General features: G+C 40.8%; 1 protein-coding gene across 16 annotated transcripts in view; it reads right to left on the bottom strand.

Moving 5' to 3' along the window:
- The window catches only part of LOC143273511 (cell adhesion molecule CEACAM5-like), a 386,206-nt gene that overhangs the window by 255,073 nt on the left and 113,071 nt on the right, over positions 1-18,062 (bottom strand). The window contains exon 3 of one of the 16 annotated variants that reach the window (XM_076573595.1): positions 14,523-14,798. The exons of the other annotated variants lie outside the window; for them this stretch is intronic. Within the exon in view, the coding sequence (XP_076429710.1) occupies positions 14,523-14,798 (276 nt within the window). The remainder of the gene's footprint in view (positions 1-14,522; positions 14,799-18,062) is intronic. 16 annotated transcript variants of the gene reach the window in all.

Below are 18,062 nucleotides of genomic sequence, written 5' to 3'. Positions count from 1 at the left end.
GAAATATGAGTTCTGTTCATCCGGAACTCATTTATTGAGCTGAGTTCCTCATCATATATACAGATTAGCTATCAGAACTAACTGTAGATTATACTTTCTTCACACTCCCCCAAACCAATCATAATATGTATGTATGTACACGTATATTGCAATACATTTATTGCACAGGTGATATTATATTCATATCAAACTATAAAACTTATGATTCTGTGAGACTGCAACTGTTCCCTGAAACAGAGCCCACCAGCACCCGATCAGACTAAGAAGTGAGTAAGTATCCTAAGAAGTCTTTATCCTCATACTCGAACATCCCAGCTCCTAGGATTTGGACCCAGGGTAACAACCCTGTACCCCTACACCACTACCCATTGCAGTCCCAGTTACAGGCCAGTTGGCAGGCAGATCTCCTGCAGACAGGTCAGACTCCCACCAACCACCATCAGACCTTGTAACCCAAAAGTCCCACATCCCCAAAATCCCACCCACCCTCCAAGACTGCAACTGTTCCAGCAGAGAGAGCCTGTCAGCACTCGACTGGACTAAGAGGTAGATCCGTGTCTAGGTGGGGCCCAGGGACACAAACCTGTGTGCCCACACCACCACCCATTGCAGTCCCAGTCTCAAGCCAATAGGCAGGCCTCCTGCAGACAGGTCAGACTACCACCATCCCCCACCAGACCCTGTAACTCAAAAGCCCCACCTCCATAATTCCCACCCAACCTCCCAGACTGCAACTGTTCCCTGAGACAGAGCCTGCCAGCACCGGATTGGATAAGAGGTGAGTCTTTATCCTCATACCCAAACACACCAGCCCCTAGGCATTGGGCCCTGGGGCATATCCCTGTACCCTTACACCACCACCCATTGCAATCCCAGTTTCAGGCCAGTCAGCAAGCAGACCTACTACAGACAGGTCACACTACCACCATTCCCCACCTGACCCTGTAACCCACAAGCTCCACTCTGTACTGGTATAATTTCCTTAGTTATGGTAAGGGATAAGTTAGATATGAAACCTTAGACACACAAATATAAGATGGATAGGATATCTTCTTTAATTTTGTCAAATATAAATAGACTAGATATTATAAATAGACTAGATATTGTAACTAGAGATCAGGAATACAAGGAACATACCTAAACATAATAAAGGCAATTAACAGCAAGCCAACAGCCAACATCAAATTAAATGGAGAGAAGCTCAAAGTTACTCTACTAAAATCAGGAAAAAGACAAGACTGTCCACTCTCCCCATACTTATTCAACACAGTGCTTGAAGTTCTAGCTAGAGCAATAAGACAAGAAAAAAAGATGAAGTGTATACAAATTGCAAAGGATAAGTCAAACTTTCACTATTTGCAGATGATAAGATAGTATACATAAGTGACCCCAAAAATTCTACCAGGGAACTCTTACAGCTGATAGACTCTTAAGTAAGGTGGCAGGATACAAGATTAACTCAAAAAAATCAGTATCCTTCCTATATACAAATGAGAAAGAAATCAGAGAAATATCACCATTTACAATAGCCACAAATAATGTAAAAAACCTTGGGGTAACTCTAACTAAGGAAGTGAAAGACCTGTATGATAAGAACTTTAAGTCTCTGAAGAAAGAAATCGAAGAAGATATCAGAAAATGGAAAGATCGCCCATGTTCATGGATAGGTAGAATTAACATAGGAAAAACGGCAAACTTACCAAAAGCAATCTCCAGATTCAATGCAATCCCCATCAAAATACCAAACATTCTTCAGAGACTTGGAAAGAAAAATACTTAACTTTATATGGAAAAACAAAAAACCTAGAATGGCTAAAAAATCCTGCACAATAAAGTAAATCCTGGAGGCATCATGATCCCTGACCTCAAGCTCTACTATAGAGCTATAGTAATAAAAACAGCTTGGTACTGGCATAAAAACCAACACATAGGCCAATGGAATAGAATTGAAGACCCTGGCATTAATCCATGCACCTATGAACATATGATTTTTGACAAAGAAGCCAAAACTATACAGTGGAAAAAGAAAGCATCTTCAATAAATGGTGCTGGCATAACTGGATGTCAACATGCAGAGAATTGCAAAGAGATCCATATCTGTCACCATGCACAAAACTCAAGTCCAAGTGGATCAAAGACCTCAACCTAAATCCAGTTACACTGAAATAGATAGAAGAGAAAGTAAGGAGTAGTCTTCAACACATTAGCACAGGAGACCACTTCCTAAATATAACACCAGTAACATAGACACTGAGAGAAACAATTAATAAATGGGACCTCCTTAAACTGAGAAGCTTTTGTAGAACAAAGGAAATTGTCAATAAGACAAAATCACATCCTACAGAATGGGAAAAGATCTTCACCAACCCCACATCCGACAGAGGGCTGATCTCCAAAATACATAAAGAAATCAAAAGGCTAGACATCAAAGTACTGAACAATCCAATTAAAAATGGGCTACAGAGCTTAACAGAGAATTCTCAACAGAAGAATCTCAAATGGCTGAAAGACTTTCAAGGAATTGCTCAACGTCCTTAGTCATCAGGGAAATACAAATCAAAAGAACTTGAGATACCATCTTACACTTATCAGACTAGCTAAGATCAAAAACACTAAACACAGTTTATGTTGGAGAGGATGTGGAGCAAGGGGAACACTCCTACACTATTGGTGGAAAGGCAAACTTTAGAAATCAGTAGGGCGCTTTCTCAGAAAATTGGGAATCAAGGTTCCTCAAGACCCCCTATATCACTCTTGGAAATATAACAAAGGAATGCTCAATCTTACTACAAGAACACTTGCTCAACATGTTCATATGTCAGCATTATTTCTAATAGCAAGAACCTGGAAACAACCTAGATGCCCATCAACTGAAGAATGGATAAAGAGCCAGGCGGTGGTGGCACACGCCTTTAATCCCAGTACTCGGGAGGCAGAGCCAGGCAGATCTCTGTGAGTTCGAGGCCAGCCTGGGCTACCAAGTGAGTTCCAGGAAAAGGCACAAAGCTACACAGAGAAACCCTGTCTCAAAAAAACAACAAAAAAAAAAACAAAAAAGAATGGATAAAGAAAATGTGGCACATATATCCTATGGAGTACTATTCAGCTGTGAAAAACAATGATATTATGAAATTTACAGGCAAATGGATGGAACTAGAAAAAATCATCTTGGGTGAGGAAACCCAGATTCAGAAGGACAAACATGATATGTACTCACTCATAAGTGGATACTAAATGTAGGGCAAGGGAAGGCCAGACTCTGCCCACAGCTTCTGAGAGGCTAGCAGACAGGGAGGGACCCAGGAAGGTTACATAGATAGCCCAGCGAAGTAGAAGTGAATGGGATCTACATGAGCAGGCTGGGCGTGGGGGTAGGGTGGCAGAGAGCAAGGAATGGATGGTGAGAACTTAGGGAAATGGGAGGGTCAAGCTAGAGCAGGGACAGAGTGGGAGAGCAGGGAAAGAGATACTGTGATAGATGAAGACATAATGGGAGTGGGAAGAGCCAAGGTGCTGGGGAAGCTCTCAGGAATCCACAGGAATGACCCCATCTTGAACTGCAGGCAGTGATCAAAGGGGTGCCTGGACTGATCTACTCCGGTGACTGGTCTAGTGAATACCCTAACTGTCATCATAGAGCTTCTATCCAGTGACTGACGGAGGTAGACTCAGGGGTCAGTGGCCAGGTGCCAGACTGAGCTCCAGGAATATCAAGTCGATGGGAGAGAAGAGGGATTCCATGGACGGGAACATCCAGATCATGATGGGAAGACATGCAGAGATGACTAGCCAAACTGGTGGAGACCCATAAATTGTGGACTAGTGGCTGTGGAGACCCCAGGGGACTGGACAAGGCCCTCTGGATTAGGAAGAGGGTTGTTTTGCTGAAACTGCTTGATGGACACCAGGATGGGGGAATAAGGATCCATCCCTGGTGCATGGGCAGGCTTTTTGGAGTCCAGTGCCTGTGGTGTGGCACCTTGAGCAGCCTTGGTGAGGCGGGGAGGGCTTGGACCCGCTTCAGCTCAGCGTGCAGGGTTCTGCTGACTCCCCATGTGAGAACTTGATTTGAGCATGTGGGCATGGGTGGTTGCTTGGGAGGGAAGACAGGGGTGAGAGAAGGGACGATGTGGGATCTGTGGGTGGTATGTAGAGTGAGTAGAAAAATTGTTAATAAAAAAATGAAAAAAAAACTTATGAGTCTATAGAGTGGCAGATAGGTCTATACTTCACTTTCTCATGTATGTCTAACAATTATAAATTCTCTCTCTATGGAAGCTTACCCATGAAGCCTACATCCTTACGATTTATGGGTATGAATTAAAGAAATAATACACCATTTATTTCACTGCTTTTCTATTTTAGGAAGGCCTAGAGCTCATAATTGGACAAACACCTTACATATACTTCAAGAGCTCTTAACAATTGGTGCTTAACTTTTCATATCTCTCACTACAGGCATCCCTTATTATCCACAGGCCAAGCCACAAAGTTACACCTAAGCCTCCAGAACCTTCTCAGTTGTATTTGTAAAGGTCCTGATGTTTTCATAATGTCAAAAAGAGGATGTACTTACATGTTTTCACAGGATGCTGACCCATCTTTATGAATCCTGGATTGCCTGGTAACACCATATACTAGGCTGCTGCAGGACAAAGGTGCACTAAAGCTGCCAGTCTGAATACAGGCTGCTATTTACTTCTAGATATTTAATATTGAGCTGTGACTTTATAAACAAATTGGTACAATTCCAGATCTTTTTGATGAACTCTGCTCATCAATTATATCAAAACTTATAAAAATATGATTAGGAATAATCCTGTCCTACATGAATTTTTACTAATTTTGACCAAAGATAATAGGACTTGAGATATATTATGAATGAAACATTTCAGATTTCATTCTCTGACTATCCTGCTGTTTTGCTGAGACTCCAAATATTCATAATTTTGTTCTGACAAAATTCACCACTGTTATCATATAGCTAATATGCCTAAAGATTTTGTCTTTTAAGAAGGTTCTTAATAAGCTTCAGGAAATTTAAATATTCACCAGTGTTCACAAGCCAAGAAGGACCAGGAGGAATGCAACCTCACTACAGTGTATGTCTTCCACTTGAAAATTTTCTTCTCTGGGAGGGTGGATCGTTCCCTCACTCCCTGGCCTGATAGTCTCTTCTCTCATCTGCTAAAGCCATGCATTTACTACTCCATAGGTACACTTAAGAGAAAAGGTTTCCTCCTTAAAACTCATCAAATGCATGTTCTAATACACATATTTGTTTCCAGCAGAAATTCTGATGATTTAAAGAGTTACAAGTTTTCATCCTCTGGACCACAGAAATGCTGTCTAGCTGCAGGTCTGCACCCCATCCTCCATCCTCCATCCCACATGGATGTGCTGTCCAGCTCAGCCCTGCATCATGCATGCCTTCTAGCACATGAGACAGAAAATCCTGCTACCCATGTCTTACCCTGCAGAGCCTGAAACAGCCTGCTCTTCCTGGGTTTCCACTGCATTCCAGCCTTCAAGACCCTCAGCTTCGGACCCATATCAACAGGAAGTAACCACGAATGATTTCTACAGCACCGTTGTGCCTTACCCCTCTTTCAGTGCTGAACTCCCCAGCCCAGGGGCTGGACTGACCTTAAAAATGCTATATTATTAATACTATAAATTCTGCCCATGATCCTGAAATGTATATCCTATCAGATTTTCTCCTCAAGTACTTCTGACACTGTTCTGTATATAAGTCTGCTATGTATATCCTGACACAAATTATTACAGTCCTCCCATAGCTAAATGGGTCAATATTGCCTTGATTACAAATTTTAATTATTAGGTCAGTTTTAACTGCAGCCTTGGTCACACAGGTGCTCATGACTAACTCAAGTAACTCTTTATCTAACAATGCCTCTTTTAAATACAGTGTAACCAAATTAATACCACTAATCAGAGATTGATAGAGGTATGTTACAAACTAATCATTTCTTTTTAATAATCACAGTTATAGTATTTAGACATATTTGACCATATTATGTATACTAGCTAATGATCGATTTTTATGGTACTCCTCTGCTCCCTTTTTGGAACAGAGATATTCTGATTATATACAACTACACCTATTAGATGGCTAAACTAATTCTTAGCTTGTCATCTACATAGATTTTAAATATTAATCAACCATTACTTTTCATTTTTCGAGTCACCTCCAATTTAATTTTTTCATGTTTTTCTCTACCCTAGCAAGAATTAAACATTCTCCTTTTTTAAAAAAATGAAAAAACTGAAACTGCTGCAAGCCATAGGAATATGTAATGGAATTTAGCTACTATCCCAAATGCTGCTACTTGGAAAGGTCAGGGACATTTTGGAAAGTCAAGCCATGGTTTAAGAAGTCTTGGTGAGATTTTAGCTTTGTATATATATTAGCTGGTTCCTACAATGACATTCTTGTATACTATGTGTGTGTCCAAGAACTCCTAACAATGTATTTATCTAAAATACCTATCAAGCATCCAAAGCCAAACAATCTCCTGAAGTAAGGTAATACCCTTATGGAAACAACACCTGTCTCCAGGTCAGAGGATACTTCTTGTGTAATTTAAGCTGAGACCCTCTTTTCTTTTATAATTATTATTATTAATATTTTTTCTATAATCAGCTTGATACAGTACAAATTCCTATCCTAATAGTGAAATGTTTCACTGATGCTTGCCCAGTGATTGTGTAAAACCAAAACTTATTATAAGCCACAGTCATCTTAGGGTCCCCCCTGATATGTAGACTCCCTGGATCTGTGGGTTGCAGTCTAGTTGTCCTTTGCTTTGTATCTAGTAGCCACATATAAGTGAGTACACACCATGTTTGTCCTTCTGTGTCTTGGATACCTCACTCAGGATGATATTTTCTAGTTCCATCCATTTGCCTGCAAATTTATGCTGTCACTGTTTTTCTCTCCTGAGTAGTATTCCATTGTGTATATTTACCATGTATTCTTAATCCATTCTTCAGTTGATGGGCACGTAGGTTGTTTCCAGGTTCTGGCTATTACAAATAATGCTGCTATGAACATAGGTGAGCATGCATCTATTTGTTATGATTGAGCATTCCTTGGGTATATGCCCAAGAGTGGAATAGGGGTTCCTGAGGTGGATCAATTCCCAATTTTCTGAGACACCGCCATATTGATTTCCACACTGGTTTTACAAGTTTGCACTCCCACCAACAGTGAATGTGTGTTCTCTTTGCTCTGCATCCTCTCCAACATAGACTGTTATTAGTGCTTTTAATCAGAGCCATTCTGACAGGTGTAATGTGATATCTCAGATTTGTTTTGATTTGCATTTCTCTGGTGACTAAGGATGTTGAGCATTTCCTTAAATGTCTTTCAGCCATTTGAGATTCTTCTTTTGAGTATTCTCTGTTTAGCTCTTTAGCCCATTTCTTAATTGGATTGTTCAGTATTTTGATGTCTAGTTTCTTGAGTTCCTTATATACTTTGGAGATCAGTCCTCTGTCAGATGTGGGGTTGATGAAGGTCTTTTACCATTCTGTATGCTGTCTTTTTGTCTTATTGACCATTTCCTTTGTTCTACAAAAGCTTCTCAGTTTCAGGAGGTCCCATTTATTAATTGTTTCTCTCAGCGTCTTTGCTACTGGTGTTATATTTAGGAATTGGTCTCCTGGGCCAATGCGAGACTCTCCTTTCTTATACAACCTTACTAATATTATAGACTCCTAACTTCTTACTTAACCACTTCCAGCAATGTAGACTGAGCACATAAATCCCATTTTCTTGATAGATTAACCAATCATTAGCTCTCAGTTGACCTCCTCTTGTACCATTCCCTTTTGGGTTAGAAAACAAAGCCTGACAGGCACTGCGTGAGAAAAATTTTAACTGACCATTATGACTCAGTAGGAATTCAAGCCTGATGACCTTGCTCTGCCAGAGGATTGCTATAGCTTGGGACTTGGAGAAACTGAGAGATATAAGAGACTTAGAGGAAGATTTTGAGGAGATAACTTAAGGAAACGATGAAGGATGAGGAAAAGCAAGATAGGGAAGTACTATATGGGTAAGGACAAGATGAGAAGGCTCTGATGAGGCAGAATTAAGATGAGAGAATTAAGATAGAACTTAGATGGGACAGTAGATAAATATAGAGAAAAATCAGGCAAGAAAGGAGCCAGGCAGGAAAACAACACTGTAGCTCTGTAGACAGGATTTTATCCCAGAGGAATAAAGCTGACAAAGAAAGAGCTTGGTTTCTTTTAGATTCATTTTCCAAAATAATTGTCACTGTTCATAGCTTCTCTTCTGGGCCTCTTGGAAGAATACTATTAAGGTGGATCCTTCATAATATTCAAGAATAACTTTCTCTATTTTATAGGACCACAGTGGCTTATAGTTAGATTTCAACAACAAAAATTACAGAAAGACTACAGTCTAATGGAAACTGAATAATGCTCAAGCAAATTACCAATGGGTCAAGGAGGAAATAAAGAAAGAATTAAAGACTTCCTAGAATTCAATGAAAAGTGAATATATAACATACCTAAACTTATGGGAAACTATGAAAGCAGTGCTAAGAGGAAAATTCATAGCACTGAATGCCCACAAAACAAAGTTGGAGAAATCTCACACTAGGGATTTAACAGCACACCTGAAAGCTCTGGAACAAAAAGTAGCAAACTCACCCAGGAGGAATAGATGCCAGCAAATAATTAAATTGAGGGCTGAAATCAATAAAATGAAAACATGTAGAACAATACAAAGAATCAATGAAACAAAGAGTTGGTTCTTTGAGAAAATCAACAAGTTAGACAAGCCCTTGTCCAAACAAACCAAAATGTAAAGAAAGAACATCCTAATAAAGAAAATCAGAAATGAAAAGAGATACATAAAAACAAGAAGGAAATCCAGAGAATCATTAGGTCATACTTCAAAAACCTGTACTCCACAAAATTGGAAAATCTAAAAGAAATGAACAATTTTCTGTATAAGTACCATATACTAAAATTAAATCAAGACCAGATAAACAATTTAAATAGACCTATACCCTTAAGGAAATAGAAACAGTCATTAAAATCTCCCAACCAAAGAGCCCAGGCCCAGATGGTTTCAGCACAGAATTCTACCAGTTTTTCAAAGAAGTGCTAATACCAATACTCTTCAAATTGCTCCACACAGTAGAAACAGAAAGAACATTGCCAAACTCTTTTTATGAGGCTACAGTTACCCTGATAAACAAACCGCATAAAGATGCACCAAAGAAAGAGAATCCTAGACAAATTTCCATCATGAACATTGATGCAAGAATACTCGATAAAACACGGTGTTTCTAGGTTAGTTCTCCCTCTTTCTTCCAATCCTGGAATTTCATCAGTTTCATCCAGGCAATCACATGAAGTGGTGGGAATGTGAGATAGGGCAATTGCAAATTTGTGTGTTGAATATCCAGTGTTTCCATAGCTACATCTTTCTCAGGGTCTCAGTTGTGGCAGCCATGAATAAGTGGTCTCTTGTGGCTGTGATCTAAGTGATAGAAGGCCCAGGCTATTGACTCTCAATAGAGCAGCTCCTCTGCAGAGACCATGGTTTCTGCAATGGGGTAGGAAAGCAAGAAAGACCCTGTAAGACCCCATTCCCCTCTGTTTGGTGACTGTGGATAAATCAGCCTCGAACTTGCAGAAAATCTGTTGGAACTGCTCTGCAATCCAAGTCATGCTTCCTTCTCTGCCTGTACAGATATCATATATGAATGTGTCCTGAGGGTTATTTCAGGCTCACCTTCACAAGTATATCCCTCCACCAATACCTCACTTGTCTCAGCTCATCATGGTTATATCTGTGAGGATGAAAACTAGTAAATTACCAGGTTTAGAAATTTTGCATCAGACCCACCCTCTTTTTTATCACCCATTTTTATTTGGTAGCCATGCTGGAGTGTCTTCACACTTTGGATAACTGTGTCTCCCAACACCCTTTATATATCAATGTTGTGCTCACATTTTACTTCTTGTTGTAAACATTTAGGGCTCTAATCTTACCAGTCTGCTCAAGAGTGATTATTAAGCTTATGCAGGGACGCTTGGCTCAGTCTGGGAGGAGGGTACTGGACCTGCCTGGACTGAGTCTATCAGGTTGATCTCAGTCCTCGGGGGAGGCTTTGCCCTGGAGGAGGTGGAAATGGGGGGCTGGTTGGGGGGAAGGGGAGGGGGTGCGAGGGGGAGAACAGGGGAACCCGTGGCTAATATGTAGAACTGAATGGTATTGTAAAATAAAATAAAAGGAAAAAAATAAAATAAAATTTTTGTAAAAAGGGAATTATGAACCATTAAAAAAAGAGTGATTATTAATGCTGATGTTGACCAAGGTGGTATGGTATTTATGATGTGACTGGCCCTGTATTTATATCTGGTTTCATCTATATGATGAGTCTGTCACATAGAAATTATTTTCATTCAGATGATAAAACTGGAGCTTAAAGTGGTTTTCAGAAATTACTTAAATCTGTTTGGATAATCAGAGATAGACCAGACTACCTGGCTTCAAGGCTAACCCTAGTGGTAGGAATAACTGCAGCAACATTTTTTTTTTCTTTCTCTGTGTGGTATTTTGCCAAAGAAAGGTTACTTGATTATTATATTAAGTCTTGAAAAACTACTATGAAGCAGGTGAATTGTGATATAACCTAGCATCCTAGCATCAGAGGCTGAGGCAGGAGGATTGTGAATTTGAGGCAAGTCTGGGTTTTATAATGAGAACCTTGCCCCCATAAAGTTCCCCCATGCTAGTGAAAGGAGAAAAATAAAGATGAGGATGAAGATGAACAAAACAGAGACTAGAGTAACTGCAAAGAAAGCTGATGCACCAAAAGTTGGTTCTTCAAATTAGATTAACAGCATTAGCAACCTTTTCCCAGATTAACTTTGAAAAAATAAGATGGATATTAATACAGTTTGAGACCTCACCATCAATTCTCTAGAATACGAAAAATTTCAATAGCACTAAATATTTATATGCTAACTGTTGGGTGGCCTAGATGGAATGGACAAATTCCTACAAACCTGGATTCGTAGAGGTGGAATCATGAAAGAAATAAAATCAAATAGCTGTATAACCAAAAAGATTGAATCAACAAAAAATTGACAAAATTTCACAGACTTTGATAATAAAAACACTGAAACATGATGGAAGTCCAGCTTAGTGTAACAAAGGCCATACATGGAAACCCACAGTCAACATCATATTCAGTGGGGAGACTGACAGCTTTCTCTTTAAGATCTAGAAGAACACAGGTTGCTGCTATGACCACTTCTGTTTAAGAGACTCTTAGGAGTGTGACACAGAGCCATTAGGCTAGACAATGAAATGAAGGTACCCAATTATGAGGTGCTAAATATATCTCTAGATGACAGGAACTTGTTCATAGAAAATCCTTAACATACTACAGAAAGTTCTCAGAACTAAATGAGCAAAATTAGTAAATTGGTTGGCTAATGAAATGAACATGCCCAAGTGAGCTGTATTTATATACTACTATATATACAGTAGTAGTATACTACTACTGACCATGAGCAATTTGATTTTTGTTTTTCCTGGCAGTAGTGGAGCTTGAACCTAGGGCCTCATGTATGCCCGGCAAGTGTTCAGCCCCTGAGCAATAAATAGTCCCAGCCATAACAGTGAACAATTGGAAAGGAAATGAAGAAAGTATTTATTTGTGAAAGCACCAAAAAGAATAAAATACTTACAATTAAATCCACCAAGGAGATAAAAGACTTGCACTCAGAAAACTACCAAATAAGAGATGATGAAAGAAGACAAGAAATGACAGCCATTGGGGTTGATGGGTTGGAAGACTTAATCTCATTATTAATGTTGAACTACCATACTGGGATTGAACCCAGGGCTTTGTGCATGGTAAGCAATGCACTACCACTGAGCTATACTCTAAGCTCTGTGTTCTAATTTTTATTTAGAAACATGATATCTCTAAATTAATCAGGCTGGCCTTGAATTGGTTGTGGTAGACACTCTTAGAACTTTGTATTCCCACCCCAGCTTCTTTCAGGCATAAGCCAGCTACCTGAAAGACTTTTTTTTAATAGATGACAATATCCCTGAATGTAGTCTATCAGTTCTATGCATATCAGATCAAAACACCAGTGGCATTTTGCACACAAATAGAAACATCCATTCTATCTGTCCTGGAACTAACAATATAGATCAGACTGGCCTCAAACTCCCAGAGATCCACCTGTCTCTGCTCCCAAGAGCTGGGGTTAGAGGCAAGCACCACCATACCTGGCCTTAAAAGTATCTTGAGAAAAAACAAGAATAAAATTGCAGGTCATCCCACATGATTTTACAATTTTAGTACAAAGCTGTAACAATTAAAATAGTCTACTACTGACATAAAGGCAGAAATACACATCAGTAATATAGAATTGGAAAGCCCAGAACTGCTCATGCATACTGGCCATGATTAAATTAAAGATTAGTTGACATGATCAATATGTGTATTTATGGGGCACACTTTTGTGTATATATTATAATGTGTGTCTTATCTGAGCAGTTGACATATCCAGAATTTCATCTGTCACTTTTTATGTTTTTTAAAAACATTCATTTCTGCTGGCACTTTTGAATTAATTGATGTGAAACAGAGATGTTCTATTGAGTTACAGAAATTGGAAGAAATTCTTGCTGTCCATCTGACTCTCTGTGACCAGATGAGTTCTGATCAGTCTGCTAAGATTGTTTAATGATGGATGAATAATCAGTTAAACAAGGGATGTTGGGAAGATGTGATATCCAGGTAAAAGAATGAAGTTAAGCCTTCACCTAACAACATACAAATCAACTCTACCTGGATCAAAGACCTAAAATGGATCAGAGCTGAAAGTCACCAGACTTTTATGAGATAGGATGAAAGCATCTTGAAATTGGATTTCAAATGATGTCTCTGTTATGATGCCAGATACATCATATGGACCTTTTTGTGCTTATATGTCTTTGCAGAACAAGCATGTTTGGTAACTGAGGAGGACAGATGAGGTTGTTGAATTCCTTGGAACTTCAGTTACAGACAGTAATAAATTGCAATGTTGTTGCTGCGTATTGAATTCCTGTCTTTGGAAGAACTGCCAGGGCTCTTAACTATTGAGGTATCTTTCCAGTGATACAAACCACACACACACACACACACACACACACACACACACACACATACACACACACACACACACATACACACACACACACATACTATTGCACATCACAAAAAAACAGTTATCAGAAAAAAAGAGTCTTGTAGAAGGAGGTCATGCTGTCAATGTTAGTATGAGGATAAGAAACTCAGAATATGGGGCACCAAAGTGGCTCTGTTGGGAAGAGTGCCTGCTGTACTTGCTCCCAGTACCTACCCCAACTGCCAAACAGAAATAAATGCACTAACCAATGTGGGCCACTGAAATGGCTTAGCAGATAAAGGGCTGGTTCACCCACCTGAGTTCAATACCCTTTCCCTGGAGAACTGGCTCCCACAAATTGTTCACTGACCTCCACTCATGAGTGTGGGATACACACACAAAATGAACAAATACATAAATGTAGTAAGAAACTCAATACAGGTCCTTTCTATCTATGGATTTTATATTTATGGATCAAAACCTTGGAAACAAACTACTTGGAAAAGTATGCTTACAATGAAAAATGTATTGTTTCCTCCTATCATGGTCCTGTACTGAACACGGTAAGACTAGTGTCTATGCAGTATTCATATTAGATATTGGAAATAGTCTAAAGAAGTTTGGAATGTGTATGGGGTCTGTGTGTAGAGAAACATGAATATTTTACGACATTCTGAGGGTTGACTGTATGTCTGACTCAGACACTAAACTCTTAATCACTTTGCATTTCTATTTGCTATATTAACATCTATTGTTGTTATTATTGTCCAGGTCTCACAATGTAATCTGGGCTGTCCTTGTGCTTCTTTTTTATAGAGAGATTTTCTATTTATTTTACATACCAACCACAAATTCCCCTGTCCTGCCTCCTCCAAAGTGCTTCCCTCCAATCCACTCCTGATTCCCACCTGCTCCAAGGCAAGGTCTTGCATGAGGAGACAGCAGAGCCTGGTCCATTCAGTTGAGTGGCCTTGTACTTCTATGCCTCCCACTTCATGCTCTCTCTCTTTTGAGACAGAGTCTCACTATGTATTTTGGGCTAACCTGAAACTGGCTACAAAGACCAGGGTGGTTGGGAACTCTTAGAGATCCAACTGACTCTGCCTCTGTTGTGCTGGGGTTAAAGGCATGCAGCACTCTGCTCACCTTGCTTGGTGCTGTATCATGAGATTAACATGCATCCATCACCATGCTGACTGTATTTGTAACTTGAACCATGTTTTTCCCCCTGTGACTTTTACCCATTCTCCACTTTGTTGATAAAGAAACTGCCCCCATCCCCAACACTATGGAGTTAGTGGGCAACAGAGGACACTCACCTATTACGTCCACCTGGGTGAGGGGACTCCGGTCACTACCGAGTCCATTGACTACCAAACATTGATAGTACCCAGAATCCTCTCTCCTGGCAGGGACTATTTGGAGGATGCTGTTGTACTCAGTCAGAGTTATCCTATTCGTGATCCTCACAATCTCGCCATTGTAGAACCATTTAATGGAGTTATCAATGTCGATTGACGGGCACTTCAGAAACACAGAGACTCGGTCATTATCTATGGTTTGGTTGATTTGGATGAAGGGTGGAGTCACTGCATCTGTGGATAAACAAGGGATGGGGCCAGCTGAGAGTATGTCACATTCAGAAATCTCAGACAGCTTCCAGGGTCCTTAGAATGAAATGGCCCTCTGCAAGATCACATGTTTGGGTTGAAAATATGTTCTGCAAGAAGAGAGCTGAATCTTACTTCATCAAGATCAGTCACAGTGACCCTGACTCAGGGTATTTGTGTGGATTCCACGCTAGGAGCCTCTTCAACCCACATGTCCAGAAATCTCATGGTGGGGGGGAATGTATTTCCCAATGATATTTGTGGGGATTCTTGCTCACAGTTTCTGTGAGTGTGAACAGTCAGGTCTCTCTTTTATGAAATGGCCTTCTGTTTCTTTTTTATTAAATAATTTGTTATGGGGTTAAGATGGCCCAGCTAATCTTAAAGGGGTTAAAGGTTAGACGTCAGGACTGGGAGAAATGCCTAACTGAAGAAATTCTATTTGTAGAAAAATTGCATTTTCTGCCCCATGGATATGGATTAAATACTACAGAGAAGAAGTGAATAATCACAGTGCTGACCACAGCCTGACACTCTAATGCTCACTAATGATATTTTTGAGACAGGGTCTCACTGTATAGTCCTAGCTCTAGGAACTTGCTATGTAGACCAGGATGGCCTCAAACTCATACTATCTACTGCCTCGCCCTACTCAGTGCTGGCATCAAAGGTGTGTGCCACCACATTCAGCTGACATTTGTATTTTGGACCTTGAGAAGAGTAAGGAAAAGAGCATCATCAACTGTCAGTAACATGGTTCACCCTGACTCAGAACAGGGCTCCCAGGCACCTTCTCAACCCACTCTCCCCATCCCATGGAATCAGAGCTGAGCCAGCCACGCCACCCATGAGACAAGAACAGACCTGGGAGCAGAGGTCTAGTCTCCATGTGTGGGGGTTATTCTCCTTCAATTTGGAGAATAAGAATGTGAGCACAGTTCAAAGCCCTGGGTGTTCCTTATAAGTCATGGAGGTCATAAAATGAAAATGGAGGGGACAGGAAAGCTTGTGTTAGGCAAAGAAAGAAATCTTGACCTTGAAGCTCTCCTAACCCTGGAGAGTTCCTCCACTACCAAAGGCTTTCCAAGACTGGAAAAACCTCCTCCTCTCATTTCAAGCTCCATCCCTATCAGCGAGAAACCAGAGAACAAGGAGGCCATTAGACATAGGGGAGCAGGAGACTTAGGGGGAAGACTGAGTTTTGCTTGTTCCCATAGACATGGGCTGGAAATTAAATGCTTCTGCACCTTCCCAGAAAACTGAAAGACTCTACTGCAAACTTGGTGCTGATATTCAGAAATCCACTTACTAAGAACTGTAATGTTCTTGACTGTGGTCTTACAGAGGACAGTGACAGTTATAGACAAGTCAGGTATAAGATCCACTCTTATTGGTATTGATGTAGGGAACATAGAGCTCTTGGGAGGATGACTGGAGCTCTCCATTGACAAACCAAGAGTACTGTGCAGGTGGGTTAGCATCTGTGTGGCAGGAGATGTGAGGTTTGCTCTTCAATGGAAATGAATATTTAAGGGGGATATGATCAGGACATGTGGACCATCTGAAGCAAACAGAATAAAGTCACATGTGATGTCAGAAGAGCGAAGGGAAAATCCTATTCTGTAGAAGGACATAGTATCCTTTTGAGCTGTGCTTTAACCTTAGTTGAGCAGGTCCTACCCAGAGCTAGGGTGTAGATTAGCAGAAGAGTACTCATTCAGCATGCACAAGCCCTGATCTATCTCAAGCACAACACACAAACTTCCCAAATGCACACTCTTGTGTACACTGAGCCTGAGCCTGACATGAACCCTGTCTCCATCACCCTGAGCCTCTCTAGGCAGAAGTCCCTGCAGCCCATTTAAGCTCAATGCTGGGTCTGTCTATATGTGCTTGGGCTGGGACAGAATGCCCTGGCAGCCTAGGTATCTGTATGGTAGGTCTGTGTCATGAACCCAAGGGGACTGGGACTGAGGATGGTAGATCTAACCCTCTGTATTTAGGCAGTTGAGGCCAGGATGAAACAGAAAATAATTAAAGTAATGTTCAGAGGGACTTGCAGAGAGCCTCACTGGGTTCCAGGTTCACATTCATAGGGTCCTGTGTCAGTCCTCACAATACTGAGTAAAGTGAGAGTCCTATTGTCCTCAGTCAGCTTCAGCCTGTCCTCTTCTGAGAGGCTTTGGCCATTTATCCTCTGTATCGAGAATACAGGTTACTGTATTCTGAGGCTTAGGTTCACACTTTAATGCTACTGAGTCCTCAGCATCCATGGGATTGGAATTGTTGGTTGTGATGCTGGGCTTCAGTGGCGGTGCTGTGCTGACCACAGAGAGATGATTGCCCTGTGTGGTACTTCTGATTCTTGCAAGGGCCTCTTATGACCAGAGACAGTCTCTTAACTTCCAGCCAACCTAGATCTTTAAAGAATCAGGCAGGAAGCGAATTACAGGCAGATGGAGTGGCTGAGTACTCAAAGGTAATTGGGCCTCCTGTGCTGTGTATGGGAGAAGAAAAGATTTTCTCATGAATGAACTGAACTGCAGTGTTTGGTGATGGTCAGACTCAAGACTTGGAATCAGAGACCTCATTTTATCTCCTGGTCCTCAGGGACCCATTGCCTGCCTTGAGACACAAGGTTTGAGTTTCTCCAGCTACAGGGATCTCCCCTGTTCAGTGTAAACCAGAGCCCTCCAAGCCTTTGCTGTGGCTCATGATTATTCTTTTCCTTGAGCTTCCCTGAAAAACCTGACAGCCTGTCAGAGATCTCACACAGCTCGGGATCTGGCTGACATTTAGTTCCGGCTGGGCTACAGGTGGGCCATTCTTGTCATGTGTTTGATGTTGATTGACTTGAATCAGGGAGTCCTGATTCCACTAAATGGTCTAGAAGAGTGAAGGTACCTAGTACCATTTCCATGGTGGGGAGGCTTGAGATGTGACTGTGAACAGATAGCTTGTGCTATCTACAACCTGTGTAACCCTGACTCAGTGACTGTGTTTCCTGTCTCAGTTTCCCTATAATAGGACACATGGTAAATGATCATTGCCATGCCTGCAAGTTAAACTTAAGTGTGAACAACAACCTTACCTTCTACCAAGCAGTGTCTATTAGTGTTTGCCTGCAGGAAATAATACCTAAGCAGGACCATGAGAGGCAAGCAGCTGCCATTTGTACACTTTTCCTTCTGTCTCTTTAGGGCTCTTGACCTTCCTGGGAGGTCTCAGAAGACCATCTAAAGAGCTGGC

This window comes from Peromyscus maniculatus, chromosome 1 (assembly GCF_049852395.1).
Source record: "Peromyscus maniculatus bairdii isolate BWxNUB_F1_BW_parent chromosome 1, HU_Pman_BW_mat_3.1, whole genome shotgun sequence".
Classification (NCBI taxonomy): domain Eukaryota; kingdom Metazoa; phylum Chordata; class Mammalia; order Rodentia; family Cricetidae; genus Peromyscus; species Peromyscus maniculatus.
This window is presented reverse-complemented; position numbering and strand designations above follow the sequence as displayed.